The 17044-nt window shown below is 36.5% G+C and overlaps 1 protein-coding gene across 1 annotated transcript; it reads right to left on the reverse strand.

Moving 5' to 3' along the window:
* Positions 1–122: 122 nt before the first annotated feature.
* zgc:123305 lies at positions 123–15973 on the reverse strand. Its single transcript, XM_051897395.1, has 20 exons — positions 15867–15973; positions 11437–11637; positions 10413–10508; positions 10088–10323; positions 8873–8980; positions 8662–8767; positions 7695–8472; positions 7523–7616; positions 6453–6646; positions 6104–6197; positions 5607–5676; positions 5437–5529; positions 5167–5240; positions 4404–4533; positions 3342–3490; positions 3163–3249; positions 1841–1993; positions 1237–1351; positions 1052–1155; positions 123–908 (listed from the first exon to the last, which is right to left on the reverse strand). The coding sequence occupies exons 2-20, from the start codon at positions 11626–11628 to the stop codon at positions 764–766; spliced, it is 3018 nt and encodes a 1005-aa protein (XP_051753355.1). The 5' UTR covers positions 11629–11637; positions 15867–15973; the 3' UTR covers positions 123–763.
* Positions 15974–17044: the final 1071 nt, after the last annotated feature.

Consider the following 17044-nt stretch of genomic DNA (forward strand, 5'->3'; position numbering starts at 1 on the left):
TAAACTATTTTCCAGCATGGATTCATGCATTCTTTGCACGTTACGTTTAACCACAATATTAGGATTTGAACTAATGAATGAGCAAGTAAGGCTTACTTTGGGAAACACCACTAACAGTCAAGTGAATTTTCAAGTGTCACTCAGTGATGTTTTTATTTTCAATGTGTTTTTTTAAATACAATAAATGGAAGCCAAATACATATAGATTGTCTTTGCTCAATTTGAAAGCTCAAAATAAATAGAAATACAATTTAGTTGTATAAAGTATTTGCCAATAAAACAAATTCACACTCTTACAGTAACCACTCAAATAAAGCATTTGTATAAAAAAAAAATAATTAAAAAATACAAATAAAAATCCGTCATAGGCCATTATTTGGCGGAGAAGTTGAAATGAACATACATTCATGAGAATCCCAGCTCAGTATTATAGTAATAGTGAAGGCACACAGAGGCTTTAACACAGATTCTTGAGTTTTGTTTCCATCTGTGGGGTCAAAAAACATTTCTGATAAAGAAAAGATGCTCAATATAGTGTTATCGCATTACAGTTGCATGTGTCATGCTGTGTTTGTGTAGATTCACAGGCTTGCTTGTGTGTGTGTGTGTGTGTGTACATCTCCAGTTTAAATGCTACAGCAGGTTTCCCTGTAAATGCACAGACACATTAAGCTCTATATAAAGAAGAAATATTGAGAAAGAGGTATAACTGATTGACATTGAGAGATGATTGGTGTGGAGTTAAACCAGACGGATGATGCGTCTAGATCAGATCAGCGAGGTCCAGCGGAGGCAACGGCTCCCTCCAGAATGAGAAATGGCTGAACTCAGGACAGTCGAAGGATGTGGTTGGATCTTTACAGATGAAGGGGAAGAAGTGATCCACCAGCTCGCTGAGATGAGAGTAGCTGAAACACACACACACACACACACACACACACACACACACACAATGCCAGTCAAAATGATTTTTTTTATTTGTGAATATTATCAATGAAAATAGAAGTAAGTGTGTGTGTGTGTGTGTGTGTGTGTGTGAGATGTAACTTACGAGGACTTGTTTGCTTTGGTCTTTTCTTGTATTAGTTCTCCTTTCGGGTTGACAGTGAATATGTGAGTCTCGGGCACACCAACCTCCTTATATGCATATGCATCCTAGACACAGAAACAAAATATGGTCAGACTTTTCCATAATTCCTTGGAAATGCATGTTTGTAATATTGCAGAAACCCTCACATTAGTTCTGTTGCCGAATGCAGCATAGAAGGGATGTCTGATGGGACTGAACAGATCTCTGATATCAGTGAGACAGGCGATCTTAAACACCTCTGGCTTCTTCTCAATCACCTCTCTGAAAAACACACACAAAGAATTACATTAACAGTAGTCTCAGCCTCGGTATCATTTGTGCAGTTATCTGTAAAGTGGACTTTAAGGTTCTGGCTACATGAGATTAAATTAAAGTCACCATGAAATCAAAATTGACAATTCTAATTTTTTTATGTAATGTTGCACTATTTATCCATGCACGTCATTATTTCTTTAAATTCATGTGCCTCGTAATCTTGAATCAGAATAACTTCCCCTCCCTCTTGCAGCGACATCTCTTCTCTTCTCTGATAATGAGGGCGGGGCAACCTGTCACATGAGATCCACCAATAGCAAACCACAACCATCCAATCAATTCCTCATGGACAAAATCAAGCCCCACCCTACATTTGTTCTTGTTCCAGAAGCCGTTTCACTCAGATTTACGTCATAATAGGGAAGAAAAGACAAGCTCATCTTCAATTTCATGGCGACTTTAACAGTAACACAGCCCACTTTTCTATGTGCTCACCTGTGTAATGCAGAAAACAGGCTGCTGGGAGCCAGTAGCACTGGTCCTTTGGGTAGGACAGTTCCTCTATCATTGACCCACTGTAAGTAACCCTTAGTGATGTCTGCCATGCCTATAGCTCGAGCCGAACAGTACAGGAACTTATAACCATTCCTGCAAGAGAAAAACAAAATCATAAATTATTGTTAAATACACCAGCATTCAAAAGCTTGAGGTCGGTAAGATTTTTAAAATGTTTTTAAAGTCTCTTCTGCTCACTAAGGCTGCATTTATTTGATCTAAGTATTGAAATATTATTACAATCTAAAATAGCTGTTTTCTATGTAAAACAGTTGTGCTGCTTCATATTTTGTGGAAACCTAGCATTTATTTGAAATAGAAATCTTTTGTAACCTTATAATTGTATTTACTTTTGATTAATTTAATGCATCCTTGCTGAATAAAAGTATTAATTGGGCTGTCAATATATCAATTACATAAATAAATGAATGCATCTCACACCATGCATTTTAAAAAAACAGCTAAACAGGGCAGACCAGAACAGCAGTGTTTTTAAAACTGTTCATGCTCATGGAATAATGGAAGTGAGATGTGATATTGCAAAGCAAATTGCATGAGGGACTTTGTCAACAAATATAGTTCTGTCATGACAACTCTCAGAGTGTTTGGTATGGTAAGGGAGATGACAATGTTGATATGTTTGGTCTTGGTGGAATAGATCTGTTACACTGCTGCTGCTGTTATTGCTGCTGCTGAAGAGCAAGTACGGGACTTGCTACTGCTAATACACACACGACACGCTGCTGTGAGCAAGTAAGACATGCTGCTGCTGTGCAATAGCATACATGAATTACCCGTAGCAGATCTATACAGGTGGAGCTGGGGAAGGTGGAGGGTTTCTGAAAGCGCGCTGCAACTGCTACAGCAAAGGCTGACCAAGTATTTGAAGGTTGAGCAGAGAGCTCATTGGCTACTGATACAGTAGAAACCAATCAGCTGTGCCTTATAGAGAATGATGTGATTACAAGCAGATTGAGTTAAGGACCCATCAGCCTGTGCCATCTTGTTTCATGACAGAACTTATGCAATTAATATATGCAATTAATAATTCATTAAATGGCATGCCCTTATTTCTAGTCTAACTCGGGGAAAAAAACTAAATTATTAAAGTATGATATGACACCTTTAAAATATTTGCATTGCCACTGCTTTAAACCTGTATCTATCAAAACTATTATAAAAAAATCGCACATGATAATAGTGAACTACAAATGTTTTATAAAAATCAGAAACTTGTGAATTGAACCTTGTGTGTTTCTTACTGATGTATTTTGTGATATAGTTTGGCGATGCCATGATGAGTCCAGTCTTTCCCCAGCTGCGGTAAAATGTGACCCAGTGCGTCTGACCTGATACCGTGAGAAAGGTGAACAACTGTTAGCATAATGTACACATAGTGACTTGAAATTCTGCAGAGGCTCAGACAAACACACGGACTCACTTAGTGATGGTTCCGTCGATGTCTGAGATGATGATTTTGTCATCATAGTTCCACAGGTAAATGGCAGCTTCACAGCGGCAGGTGCCCTGATACTGCGTGGTCACACTGAACACAACATTATTGGCCCCTTCACGCAGATTTAGACTCTCCTGCCACACACAATAAAATAAATAAAATCTAAAATTCATACAAGTCATTACACGTCTAGTTTATTAAAGAGGCCATATTATACCCTTTTACAAAGCCTTGATTTAGATTTTTGGGCTCTACTAGAACAGGTTTTCATGCTTGAATTTTAAAAAACACATTATTTTCCCCATATTTAACATTGTTGCAGCTCCTCTCTTCCTAGTCTGTCAGTAACTCTTTGTTTAGTTCCTGTATCTATGAAGCCCCTCCTTCTGAAAAGCACAATGTGCTCTGATTGGTCGGCTGGACCAGTGTGTTGTGATTGGTCAAGCGCTTCGAGCGTGTTTGGGAAATGTCCCGCCCCTTACCATAACCGCGAGTTTCAACACACTACTAACTATCTCAACCAGGCCCCGCCACTTTATTTTACATATTCTTTAGGCGGAATTATTTAAATGAAGAACAGTGTGACACTTCAGAAACAGTGCGCACTGATATAGAGAATAACTCCTGCTGGAGGGACTTTGTGCTTTGGAACTTTTCATGCTCAAATAGCAACATTACACACTAAAGAAAAATGAACATGGATAAAAGCATAATAGGTTCTTTTTAATAAATAACTGTTCAGTATGAAATGTCCAGGTAGTGTTGAGACATTTTCATGACATTCACATTAACTATATTTTCAACCCAAATTATCATTATTGTAATGCAACAAACCCTCTCCTTACTGTAATACAGTCATGAAAATGAATATCAATGGCATTTATCTACATTTAAAATAGTATTTCTTATTTCTATCTTTGATTCTGAGGTGCAATGTTTCAATTTATTTCCAAATTGTAGAAAGTCCAGTTGCTCCTGACTAAACTCTACCACTCAAACGATATTGATATTGACAACGATGATGATATTGTTAGATGTGATTCTTACGATCTGTTCAGAGGTCAACCGGAGGGATTTGCGATACATCTGACTGATGCACTGCGCTGTGTTCAACGTCTCACTGTTCTTCTTCATGGAGACAGAACCATCCTCATCACTCGAGAGTTCAACAGAACTCCTGTCCACATACAAAAAACAAAAACAGCAATTATTGACTTTACTGTCAAAGATAAAATAAGCAATGCACATTCCCACAGGTCAGCCATTAGTGTTGATAATACTGACTTTCATAATGTTTAACTGAAGAAAGAGTCAGTATGTCAAAGGTTAAGAGCTCTCTGAACAGGAGAGGAAGCCCATTTATTTACATGGTGCTTTCGTACCAAACTTACTTACAAAATTATGCAATGTTATAAAATGGCTGCATGAGATTGAGTGTGAAGAGAACAACTTGCTGTGATGTGGTGCACAGATTCATTCAATTTAAAGGTGTTTTCATCAAGTTTTGATTATGTTTAATTTGTTTTTTATTTGTCCTGTTATTTTTGGACTTTATACTGACAACTGTTGGCGTGGATGCATGAAGTTTGGTTATTAACTGTCGCTTTTGTTTTGTTCCTTTGCATCCTTTTTTGTCTCATATGACACACAAACAAGACATTTTATGATTTAATCCTAACACATTTTCATGCATTGTTGGTGGTTTGTGCTGGTGCATGGCTAGAGGAGGATTTGTCAAATGCCCTTTTCAATTATTTGTGTCAAATTATATCCATATGTAATATTCTGCATGCATGCAAACACATCTTACTTCAGTGAAGAGGGTCCAGCGATAGCGGCAGATGCTTCAAGCTGAATCCCTTCTGAGTCAGGCTTTGTGTTTCTCTAACATGGGAAAAATGTTCAAAATTAATGTGCAATGCAGTATTAGAGATATTCATGCGTAGTCAGCAGTTATTGTGCTCATGAGTCTCTTAAAGAGGAAACTGCACAATCATCTCAGAGTTGCTCGTTTCAGTTACAAACATAATTTCTTTACTGTTAGATTCTGTTAGTTCAATGAAATGGACTCAGTTTTTACCGCAATATTGTTCAAATCTTTCCTCCTCCAGGAGAACCACCAGCGGCCAGACTTCTTTGGCATCTTATCTTTGACTAGTTGGTCAATGGTGCTCTACAACAACAAAAAAGTCATTATCCGTGAATGATTAGTCATTTAAGCACTGATCAAGGACCTCTGAGTCAACCTACCTTTGGTAAAGTCTTCTGGAAAGCTTGAACTGACAGAATCATTGGAGCAGCAACGGCCCAGTTATAATACCTGAAACAAATCAACCGCAAAGCTAAAACAAAAGCCATATTATAATATTATCAAACTGCAGATGTGATGAAAGACCATTATGAAACATAAACAGCTCTGGCTCTAAAATCTGATTGTATAATCCATGTCTAAATCCCTAAAACAGCAGATATATGTGACTTCACCTCAGTTTAATTCTATGTTAATGCACCAAGTTGGTAACCAACCAACAGTTAGGCTTCTTATATTACTTAGAAGAATTGTTAGTATATTAATACTAACATTTTATCACTGTAGCAAACGATATCTTGTGGCTCTTTTTGCTAAATAAATAAGCATTACACATACTAACTATATTGAAACAAGTATTTTCTGTAAAGCATCTTTGAAACAATATGTATTGTGAAAAGTGCTATACAAATAAACTTGAATTGAAAATGTAACTAACTTTGAGTTGATGCAGATGACCAGATTTGGGTCTTCAATTATTCCAGGGTTGTTGACAAAGTCTTGATACTTGACAAGATGCTCCGTAAACTTCTCTGCAACACACGCACAAAAAGTTAAAAAAGACATCAGCTTAAAGCTTTTTTTTGTCTTTGCTGAAAATAAAATGCTGCATGAAACAACAAAATCTCAGCCAAACAGAATACATTTGATGTTTAATATACGGTTATTCGAAGCAGGGGTGTGGACTAGTAAGATTTCACTGTGGGTGGAGCTACACAGCACAATGCAACAAAAGCAGAAACTAAGCAACCAACAAAAATGTCTCGCATGTCTGTCTCGCTCTTTACCTTTACTAATTTGACTGATGTCTCCTCTCCCACATAGAGACATGGTCACGTCCAGCGAGTCTGTCGTAGAGTCGGACAGATACTCCGTGCCGCTGTCTGCGTTGGTGCTGCCCAGTGACTGAGGGGACAGCTGACCCAAGGGAGGAGACGGATCGGGTGGATGGGTCGAGCGGAGATCTGACGACTCTGCCTCACTGAAAAGACAGAGGGAGGAATTTAAAAAGAGAAACACCTACTCATTTTTATACTCTTTTCCAAATTTAAAATAATAGTCAAGTCATCAACAACTACCGCAGAACAGACAGAACCACCATAGACCACAAAGTTGATCAATATGGCTTTTCAGTGGCAGATTCTTAAAATGGACCCCAATATTGAAAGTTGGTCATATCTTTGATGTAGAGCGATTCTGCAATGTTGTGTGAATTTGGAGGCTCTCTGTTGTTGCATGAAGTATTGTTTGGATAATTACTCAATATTTTAAATAACAGTGATTCAAAAACAAAGATGAAAATATATGTGTGACTATACTGATCACAAAACAACTTATATATATATATATACCCAATTAATATTATATTTTATTGTATTATTAGTAATAATATACTCAAATATTATATTTTATTGCTGCAGTCCAACATTTAGTTATTGTGTAGAGAAATAAACCAATCAAATAAAACAAAATAGTTTTATTTTTATTTTATTTTTATTAATAGTTTTGCTATTATTATTTTATTACTAATTATAATATTAATTATATACTCAATGAATATTATATTTTATTGTTGTAGTCTATCATTTAGTTATTGTGTCAAAAAGCAGAAATAAAACAAAATAAAACAATAAAAAAAATTATTTTACTTTGGATTTCTTATTATTATTGCTAATAAAAAATACTACTACCACTACTACTACTATTAATAATATGCTCAATGAATATTATATTTTATTGTTGTAGTACAGCAAAAAATTAGTTATTGTGTCAAAAAGCAGAAATAAAACAAATCAAATAAATCAATAATTTATTTATAACCAATATGTTATGCATATTGGTTATTGAACCTTCTAACCTTTTGGGAAAATAGAGGGCAGCGACTTCAGGGTTAAGACTGGAGAGGTCATCTAGATAGATATCAGATGGTCCCAAATGTTGACTCCGCTTGACTAGGAAGAACACATACATGTAAAATGTTTCACATCATTTTCAAGCACTGAATTAGTACAGATAAAGTAATCCACTACCTTTCCTCTTGTCCTGAGAGTCTGTCGCTTTAGAGGAGGACTCAAGAACTGTCTGATCCTCTGATTGGATTATGGACTCCGGAGCTGGCATCACTCTAGCGTCATCAGCGTTCTGATTGGTCTGTAAAATCTCTAAACCCTCCTCTGAGTCTCCCGTCCTGAGTGTCAGTTTTTCCGCAGAGCTTTGGTGTTTCGGTAATACCGTGATTGTGTCCGCTGAGTTTATCTCTGTTTCTGCTTCTAAAAGCTTTGATTCAGTCTCACTGAACGTGACATGGGAAATGGTTTGGATTTTGGAGACGACCGAGATGTTTTTCTCATCACAGGTCTCTTGGCTTTCTATGTCAGCATCTAAACTACCTGCATTGTTGACAGCATTGGTCCAGTGGATTGTATTAGCAGAGCTAGTTATATCATACGTCTTAGTTTCATTGTCTGTGCTGCTAACAGTTTTAGCTGTTAAGTCTCCAGTCTCTTTGTTTTCCGGTGTGGTCAAGCAGTCATCTGTGGCCTGAAAGGTCACTACATGCGTTTCGGTGACCTTGACGTTCAGTTGTGTGTTAATTGATGAAGAAAGCACTTCATGAGGGTAATCTGAAGGAACAGGGCTGGTCGTACCAATCTGAGGTTCTGGTCTCACCACAGTCACCGTCGCTATAGAGTCAGTGGCGTCCACATCAAAGGATGTTTGTCGATGGATCGTGCGGAAGTGGGAGTGGTCAGAGGGCATAATGGGTGATAGCAGCAAATCAGATTCATCCCTCTCTGCCTGACATACCTACATGAACAAAGAAATCTTTTGTAAACTTGCACATGCAACCATCATAGATATTCTTCAGAAAAAGTTCTATAACAGCCTTGTCCAGGTACAAACCTAGAAAGGCAGCTCACTTGGCGTTGAAACATTCTGACATTTTGGAGTGACTTTATCTGTGATGAAAGCTACGCATGCAATACAGCACTGTACCTTGGGAAAAGCTCCCCAGTTCCACTGCATCTGAGGTCCTAAAGACTCCTGTGGCTTGCATAGCTCTGAATCACTCTTAGGAGAAGAGGGCCTACTGTAGAACACACTACAGACAGAGACAACAAAATAGGCAGAGCTGTCCGTTCAGATACTCTCAATATGAACAGAGAAAGTTAACATCATTTGAAGATGTTTAAGGATATATAAGTACCTCTCATTAACAGAACACTCTCCATCAGAGTGAGGATGAACGTCTCTGCTCTGAGCCCCAGACAGTTCCTCGCAGGGTTCCTCTGACATCGAGAAGTATATAGACTTACTGTAGAGAGTAAAACACAAACCATCAGTGATCTAATATAAATTTAAAACATTATCAAAGACAAGTAACAGTAGTTTTCAGGTAAAGGCACTGAATAAAGTAATCAAATGTAAAATAACACTGGATAGTCTTCACTGTATAAATTAAACATAATCCTTATTAAAATTTCAGAAGTTATTCAGTCAAGAGCAGTAAGTGATTTTTTTTTGTCCTGTTTATTGTTTGATTAACAATTAAAAACAGACAGCAGCAGAAATATTAGGCTGCTGTCACTTTAAGACCTAAAGCACGGAGTGTTTACCAGGATAACTTTGCAGAGATGGCTTTTTTTTTTCTTTTTTTTTTTTACATAATTTTGGTATGAATATTCAAGCGCAAGAAGACGTGAAACAGAGCTGATTTCAGTATTCACGCTCTGTTTGAAACGCGGCTTTCTGGGAGCGCACTTCAGAACACTAAACTTCCCAGCACGTAAGTAATAAATTGAGTTCCCTTGAATATTCAAATTGGCAAGGCTCAAACGATGCAGCGCTGACCTGTCAACTGTCCCGAGCATCGTTCATGACATGTTTACGTCAGGTTCTCACAACATTGCATTGTTAGAATTCATAAAAATGTTACCGGGCAACTGGTAATTGACACGGTTTCATATACTGATTTTTACTAGCATTTGGCGCTTGGCGAGTGTTAATTTAGGGCCCTGGTTTACATGTAGAGTTATAAGTTTTACACTTTATTTTACAGTATTTGCACTTTCAATGTACTTACAGTGTACTTACCCACGAAAGTACTGAATAATGAAAAGGCAACTACATGGGCTAAGGTTAGGTTCAGGGTTAGTACCTAGTTATTATCTAATATGTACATAGTATGTGCATGTGAAACAGGACTGTAAAATAAAGTGCTATGGTGTTATGCTTCAACTAAGTTTAATTAGTGCGTAAGTTGTAACTTAGGGCCCCTTTACGTTAAAACTATGCTGTAACTCATGCATAGCTGCTGCAACTAGTGCTTCATGAAATAAACAGCTACCAATCTTACTTCTTTCTGACATTTTCAGAAATTTCTGGAAAAGTAAATGTACAATAACCTTAGTAAACATCTAACCTGGCCGCCAAAAGTGAATCCTCCTTGAGGACATCCTGATCTAGACTTTCTCCTTTCTCGTCCGAGGAGGAACTAGCATCCTCACGCAGATGGTTGTCAGAACGCGCCCGTTTCCTGCGACGTTTTTTGCGACGACTGGAGGAAGACGTGACACCGCAGGGAGACTCAGTCGCCTCAGACACTTCTGGAACATCAGTGGGGATCGGAGAGGTGCAGAGATGAGCGGGAACCCTCGTCTGAGATGGACACAGAGAGAAAACCAAAGCAGAACATTAGACGAGAGATTAGTGAACTCGCAGGACAAACTTGCATCATCTGGACAGACCTCAAAATCCTCGTTCTCCTCCACGAAGAATGCCTCTCCATTATCTCCCAGCTTCATATGCAGGCTCACAGGCTCGCCATTGATCTCAATATCCACCTGTGGATGGACGAATACAGAGATTATGTGACCTGAACAAGGATCTGGATGAATATTTAGAAATATGGATTTTAAAAACCAACCAATTAACGAGAGAAATAAGATTTTCTTCTCTCGTTTGAAATAAAATGATATGCTATGTAGACATACTCAGACCTCAATCATTATCCTTGAGCTCATTAACATATGAACGCCCCAAATGTCAGTACATAGAATGAAGCACGCCGATAGGCAGAGGTCATTTACAGGTACAGAAGCAAAAAAGCATGTTTAACTGGTTAGAGAGAGTGGAAATGGCTATGAAAATCTTTGACATCATAAGTGGGCCTAAAAGAATGCTACAAGCATTTTAATAAAAAAACAAACAAAAAATGTAAAATGCTAGGGAAATAATATTGCTGAATGAAATTATGCATGGCATTAAATTTGCTGGAAAAAAAAAAATGTTAAATTAAGTTCAACTTTAATCAAGTTAAATGTGAATGAAAATATAACTGTCATTAAATATGCTGTAAAAAAATACATAATAAATAAATAAATAAATAAATAAATAGTTACATTTAAAATGAAATGAAATGCCACTGCTTTTAAATTAAAATATGACTGTCATCACTATCTAGCAAAATGTGTTACACCTTTAATATGAGAACTTCTGGGTAGTTATTTTCACTCTGTTTTTGACTCGCTTGTACATCTTGAAAACTATTTCCTGCTAACAAGATGTTCTACCCATATTCTGGTTTTAAAGGTTAGTTTCTAAAGGTTAGTTTCTAAGAAAGAGGAACATTTTGTCAGACAAGCATGAGAGCATTAACTAACCGATAGATCAACCACAGTAAGCCGTTCAGAACATAAACACAGTTTCCTCTAAATCTACACTAATAATTTGTGATGGTAGATAACTGAAGTTAACAAATTTCCACCTCACCACTTTCTCTTTGGACCGCAGAACTCCGAGTTTCCCAAAGCGTACATGGAACGGTGAGCACTGGTAGCTGCCATCAGGCTGGCGAACCACAATGACGTCGATGCCGCCAGTGAGTGTGGCCGGGTTTAGACCACGATAAAGCTCCTTTACAGTCACAAACACTGTCTCTGCCAGCTGACCCACGTAGTTCATGGTCTGGGACTGAAGAGTAAGAGACAAAGAATATGAATATGTGGCTTGTACGAGTTTTAGGTAATATTTTGTTCCTGACCCTTAATGTACGTCTTTGACCTTTGCACACAGAGCAAAAGTCTGACAGTGTTATCAGATGTTGACATTAAGAAACACCTAAACGTGTTGAAATCTCTTCAGCTCACTGCTGTCTGATTTCGTGATAAGCCTGAGGATGACATCTTTAACAGCTGGTTAAACATCTTTCTGATCCATTTTTTTTATATAAAGAAATATATAAATCAAGCAACAAGCTGAAGTAGCAAAACGCCAGAGGATGAGCTTGAGATGAACAGAGATTTTTGGCATTAAAAAAATCTCAAATCTGGCATCATAATTGAGGAAAAACGTCACATAAAAATACTTTGTTCAACAAACACCATATATGACCAGACCAGACCTTTTTTATTAATAATTAGGTCATTAATGAGTAAATAGTGCAGCCTCAGCCAGTTCTGGATGACAATCAAATAAACAAACAAAAACACAAACTCATTTCAGCATTTGGATTGTGATTTTCCAAAGGCAGATGCCTATTTAGAAAGCAGGGTGCCTGATGGCCAATATAAAGTCATAAAAAAAAACACTTCATCACAGCAAATAGGACATATATGAATACACGCACAGACGTAATGAGCACAATAATTACAAAAAAATCATAAACATTTCAGAATGTTTCAAATCAGAACTAACAATGCTGTCTGTAGCTGTGCGTTTTTGTACAGACACAAGGAGAACTATAACTTCAACTAACCAGCCTGGTTTAATGGTGCAAACTAGTGTTGCATTGGCTGATATGACAACTGACACACTTTGCCACAAATCATAAATCATCATAACATACATTTTAAGTTATTGTATAATTTATGCAGAGAGCAAACATAACCAGTAACAGGAGGGTTGCAGAAATACAGTGAGCAGCATTCAGTTGGTCATGTGACCTCAACATGTCAGACCTGAGCCGCTCCATGTAGAATAAAACATCTTTTATTAGGCCACTGATATGACATGGCCGCAGATATGAAATATGAACTTGACTGACTGTACATCATTTTAAACACATTTTTTTTTACCCTGTAAAGCCTGACCAAAAAATAAGTCAGAAAAAAACTTTGCATATGTGTTTTTGTTGAGTATCATATTTTTTGATACATCAGGATTTTATGGCTTATATAGTCTGATATAGTGAGAATACTGTATGGAGCTCAAACTCGAGGAGGAAAAAAAGCTCAGTTTTATTCAGAGGAACAAACTGAGCAGAAATAGGCAGATTTGGTGCAGATGCTGATATTTATAAGATGACATTCTGATATCTTGTAATGTAAAATCTCAACAGACTCCTTATTTTAAATGCATATAAATAATATCAGTCGTCAGTCTATCCCAATAATGTCTTAAGACGATATTTAAATGCTTAGTTTTATGTTCAAAGCTCTGTAGTTTCAAAACATACAATGCAATGCAATACAATGATGATTGAGATGAACAAATAAACCTTCCTCAAAAGCCATTATCATATTTGATAATCATGATTTTTCTAAACAAAAAAAAAAAAAAAAGGATAATCAAGTAAACCGAAGTTGCTTCAGTCCAGTGTTCATCTTGAAATACTATATTACTAACAATATAAAAGTTATTCTTACATTTACTTTATAAAAATCATCAAAGATTTCATAGCAGAAAGACACGTGAATCACGAGCTGAAGGTGGATGTTTGTACAATTTAAAAGGCTTTTACTTGATAAAAAGTATAAACTGCCAATCAGATGATAGAAGGCATGTAGTAGATTGTGTGCAACGGGATTTTCAGATCATGCTGATCATTTAGAGGCCTTAGAAATATCAAATATGATAGAATAGACTTTACTGAGCTAAAAATAGCTAAATTTAATGAGGAAAGAGTTCAAGGGATTTATAAATTATTAACCTGCTGTGCACTTCTCAAACATACAGAGGAAATTCTTCTGCTTGGATGATCCATGATGAGCACATACCCAGATTGACAGATGATGGTGATGAAGACCTGTAAAGCCTGGAACCCTCCACCCTCCAGCTGCCATTGAGGAGTAAAAATCTCCTTCATCCTAGAGCTGAGTTCACCACTAACTATCTGGATAGATCATCCGCACCACAGAGAATTGTGTGCAGAGCTTATTTTACCTAAATTCAAGCCCTTTATTCCAACTCTCTCTGTGAACGGTGTGTGTGGAATGAACAAAGAAGGCGATACTGGTGGTTCTGAGAGAGACCCAGTACATTCAAGCGCTCACACAACACACATCCCACCCAAACAAACACACACACACACATCTACACAACATCTATCACTCGTGTCTGAAATCACACACACACTGTGACCTGGCTGCACATACAGCATTAAAAACTATTATTCCAACATTAAACCAGCTAAACATGAAAACAGCACACACACTCTCTCTCTCTCTCTCTCTCTCTCTCTCTCTCTCACACACACACACACAGTATGAAAGCCATGCCAGCAGTTTGTAACAGGCTCAGCCATTCTTTTCATCTGCTATTGTGTGGATTTGTGTGTTTGAGAGAGAGAGAGAGAGAGAGAGAGAGAGAGAGAACAAACCGGCTGTTTAATTCTGTCAGACGACGCTCTAAATTTACAGACTGATGTAAACACTCATCCATTCAACGTCACATTCATCTTGACGATGACTCAACTCAAAACCGATGTACTGCTGTCAACGTTAAACCTTGCACAAGGGTAAGTGAGCGCACCGTAACTGTCTGTCAATCTTCTTGGTGACCTTAATGACCTCTAAACAGGCCAGAATTCATTAACATAGCTCAAATAACCTATCCTAGTTGCCTGGATTAAACTTTACAAGCGCAAAACAAGCTCATCCATGTGGAAAATTATGTCATTAAAACTTCAATAATAAATTTATACGTAGGCATAATTTGTATTTGTGTCTAAAACTAATTTTAAGTAATTAAGCATAACTTTAGGTCAAAATGAGATACATAAGTTCAGTCCAAATGTTTGACTGATATGACTGAATTTACGCTACCGTTCAAAAGTTTGGGGGTCGGTAAGATTTTTGAAAATAGTCTCTTTGGCTCACCAAGACTGCATTTATTTAATGAAAAATACAGTAAAAATTGAAATATTTTTACAGTTCAAAATAGCTGTTTTCTATGTGAATATATGTTAAAATGTAATTTATTCCTGTGATCAAAGCTGCATTTTCAGCATCATTACTCCAGTCTTCAGTGTCACATGATCCTTCTTATTATCATTATCAATTAACAGTTGTGCTGCTTCATATTTTTGTGGAAAACATGAAACATTTTGTTCAGGAGTCTGTGATGAACATAAAGTTGAAAAGAATAGCATTTATTTTGAAATACATATTTTTGCAACATTATATATGTCTTTACTGTCATTTTTGATCAATTTAATGCATCCTTGCTGAATAAAAGTTTTAACTTTGTTTTTTTTTTTGTTTTTTTTTTTAATCCATGTCACCTCAGTTAATACCAGTCATGGCAAGTTTATCACAAGTCAAGACGATCTAAACGTATCATGTTTGATCAGGACTGAGGACTGAGAAAAACTAACCTCAAAGAAAACCATTTAAGATCCAAAATCAATTTCTAAAAGTAATGGACGGGGAAACACACTACAAATTTCAGGACTCTGAGGGAATTAATTATTTAATCCAGTGAAGGTCTAACAATTAACTAAGTTACACTACGTCACTCTTAAAACATGAGAAGAAACCATGTTTTTTTCCTCCTATTTTAGAGGTTTAACATGATGAAACTGATTATGTAACACTCAAATGACTTCCAGAATAAAGAAATTAATATGTCAGAAAATTCAGATAAATAAATACGTTGTTTTGTAAGACTCCGTGTAAACCGTCGAGAATCAAAGTCATACAATTTGCAAATTGTTCTTACAATTCGCATACAAAGTTGTCTTTAGAACATGAAGCGATTTCCTGACTTTATGTTTCTATATTATAAACACTAAAGCTTAATGTAACAATCCAGATACTCTTTCAAATATCTCAGAATGATGCGGTTACACTCTTCATTGAACAAAAACACAGCGTTGCTCTTTATAAACACTAAACACTGATTTTAGCAGACAAAAACTGATAGACAAACACACTAAATCAAAATATCACGTGAAATGATAAAGGTAATGCGAATGCTCTCACCTCAAAAACAACAGCGATTCATTAAAAACTTCCTGCACTCTAACGCCCACGTCAGCGCGTCAATCAAATGACATCCAATGACAGGCTAGGACTCGTCTCAGGACACGCCCTCTTTCAGAGTCGCTCTGTTGACGTGTGAGTTTGTGTTCAGTTCCTCAAGTGTCAGTAAAGCACCGCTAGAGGGAGCTTGTGTAATGCTTTATTTATTTATTTATTTATTTTTTAATGCTTTTATTATTTATTCATTAATCTTTTATTATTTCCTTTTGTAGCAATTATTATAATATTTATGTGATGTATGTTATTTATAATAATAATAATTCTCTAAATAAATATTTACAAAACAATACGTTTTCGTTGTTATTTTTGACGTTTTCGAAAGAGTGTCACTCTTATTCTTAAAGGGATAGTTCACACAAAAATGAAAATTCTGTCATCATTTACGGATATATACTTATATATATACTATGGAAGTCAATGGGGGAAGTCAAACTGTTTGGTTACCTACATTCTTCAAAATATCTTCCTTTATGTTCAACACAAGAAAGAGCTTCATGCAGGTTTAAAACCATTTGAGGGTGAGTAAATAATGACAGAAATGTATATAAAATACTACCTTGTCACACTCATGACATTTGTATATTGTTCAGAGATCTGAAATAACTTATGGAAACATGCTAGCAATTACAATCAAACTGACAATAAAATCATAAATGTCCTTGAAGCGATTATGTAATTTGGATATTAATTATGTGTGCTCCAGCATTAAATAATAATAATTAAAAAAAAAACTATAACTGCTGTGCATGCTTATGCTCAATTATCATAATAGTTTTTAGTATTTAGACAATCTGTAAAGAGACACTTTGGAAATGGTAATCAATTCCAGCTTTAATGATGGGTATAAAAGACCTCTTCCAAGAACAGTAAGATAATAACTTCTATAATAATAACTCTCTCTCTCTTGTTTGGTTCATGGCTCATGTCATACTTAATGGCACTGGAAGACAATAACCAAACTACTGTCACACATAAAAGTTATTTAATATAAACAGAGTTATCTAATAATGTGTGAGGGAACAGATCTCTGTAATGAAGATTAATAGAGTGCTCAGTGGTAAATTTTGCGAGACCACTGTCCATCCAAGGTGTGTTAAACCATGGGTTTTGTGGAATGT

This window comes from Ctenopharyngodon idella, chromosome 6, assembly GCF_019924925.1.
Source record: "Ctenopharyngodon idella isolate HZGC_01 chromosome 6, HZGC01, whole genome shotgun sequence".
In the NCBI taxonomy this organism is placed as follows: domain Eukaryota; kingdom Metazoa; phylum Chordata; class Actinopteri; order Cypriniformes; family Xenocyprididae; genus Ctenopharyngodon; species Ctenopharyngodon idella.

What these genes read in the sequence shown, in the direction of transcription:
- zgc:123305 (XM_051897395.1), bottom strand. Translation starts at nt 11,628, where the DNA reads ATGAACTACGTGGGTCAGCTGGCAGAGACAGTGTTTGTGACTGTAAAG. An exon ending in ATCGACGGAACCATCACTAA is followed by an intron (nt 3,250 to 3,341) that starts GTGAGTCCGTGT and finishes TCACGGTATCAG; the next exon opens with GTCAGACGCACTGGGTCACA. An exon ending in CTATATCACAAAATACATCA is followed by an intron (nt 1,994 to 3,162) that starts GTAAGAAACACA and finishes TTTCTCTTGCAG; the next exon opens with GAATGGTTATAAGTTCCTGT.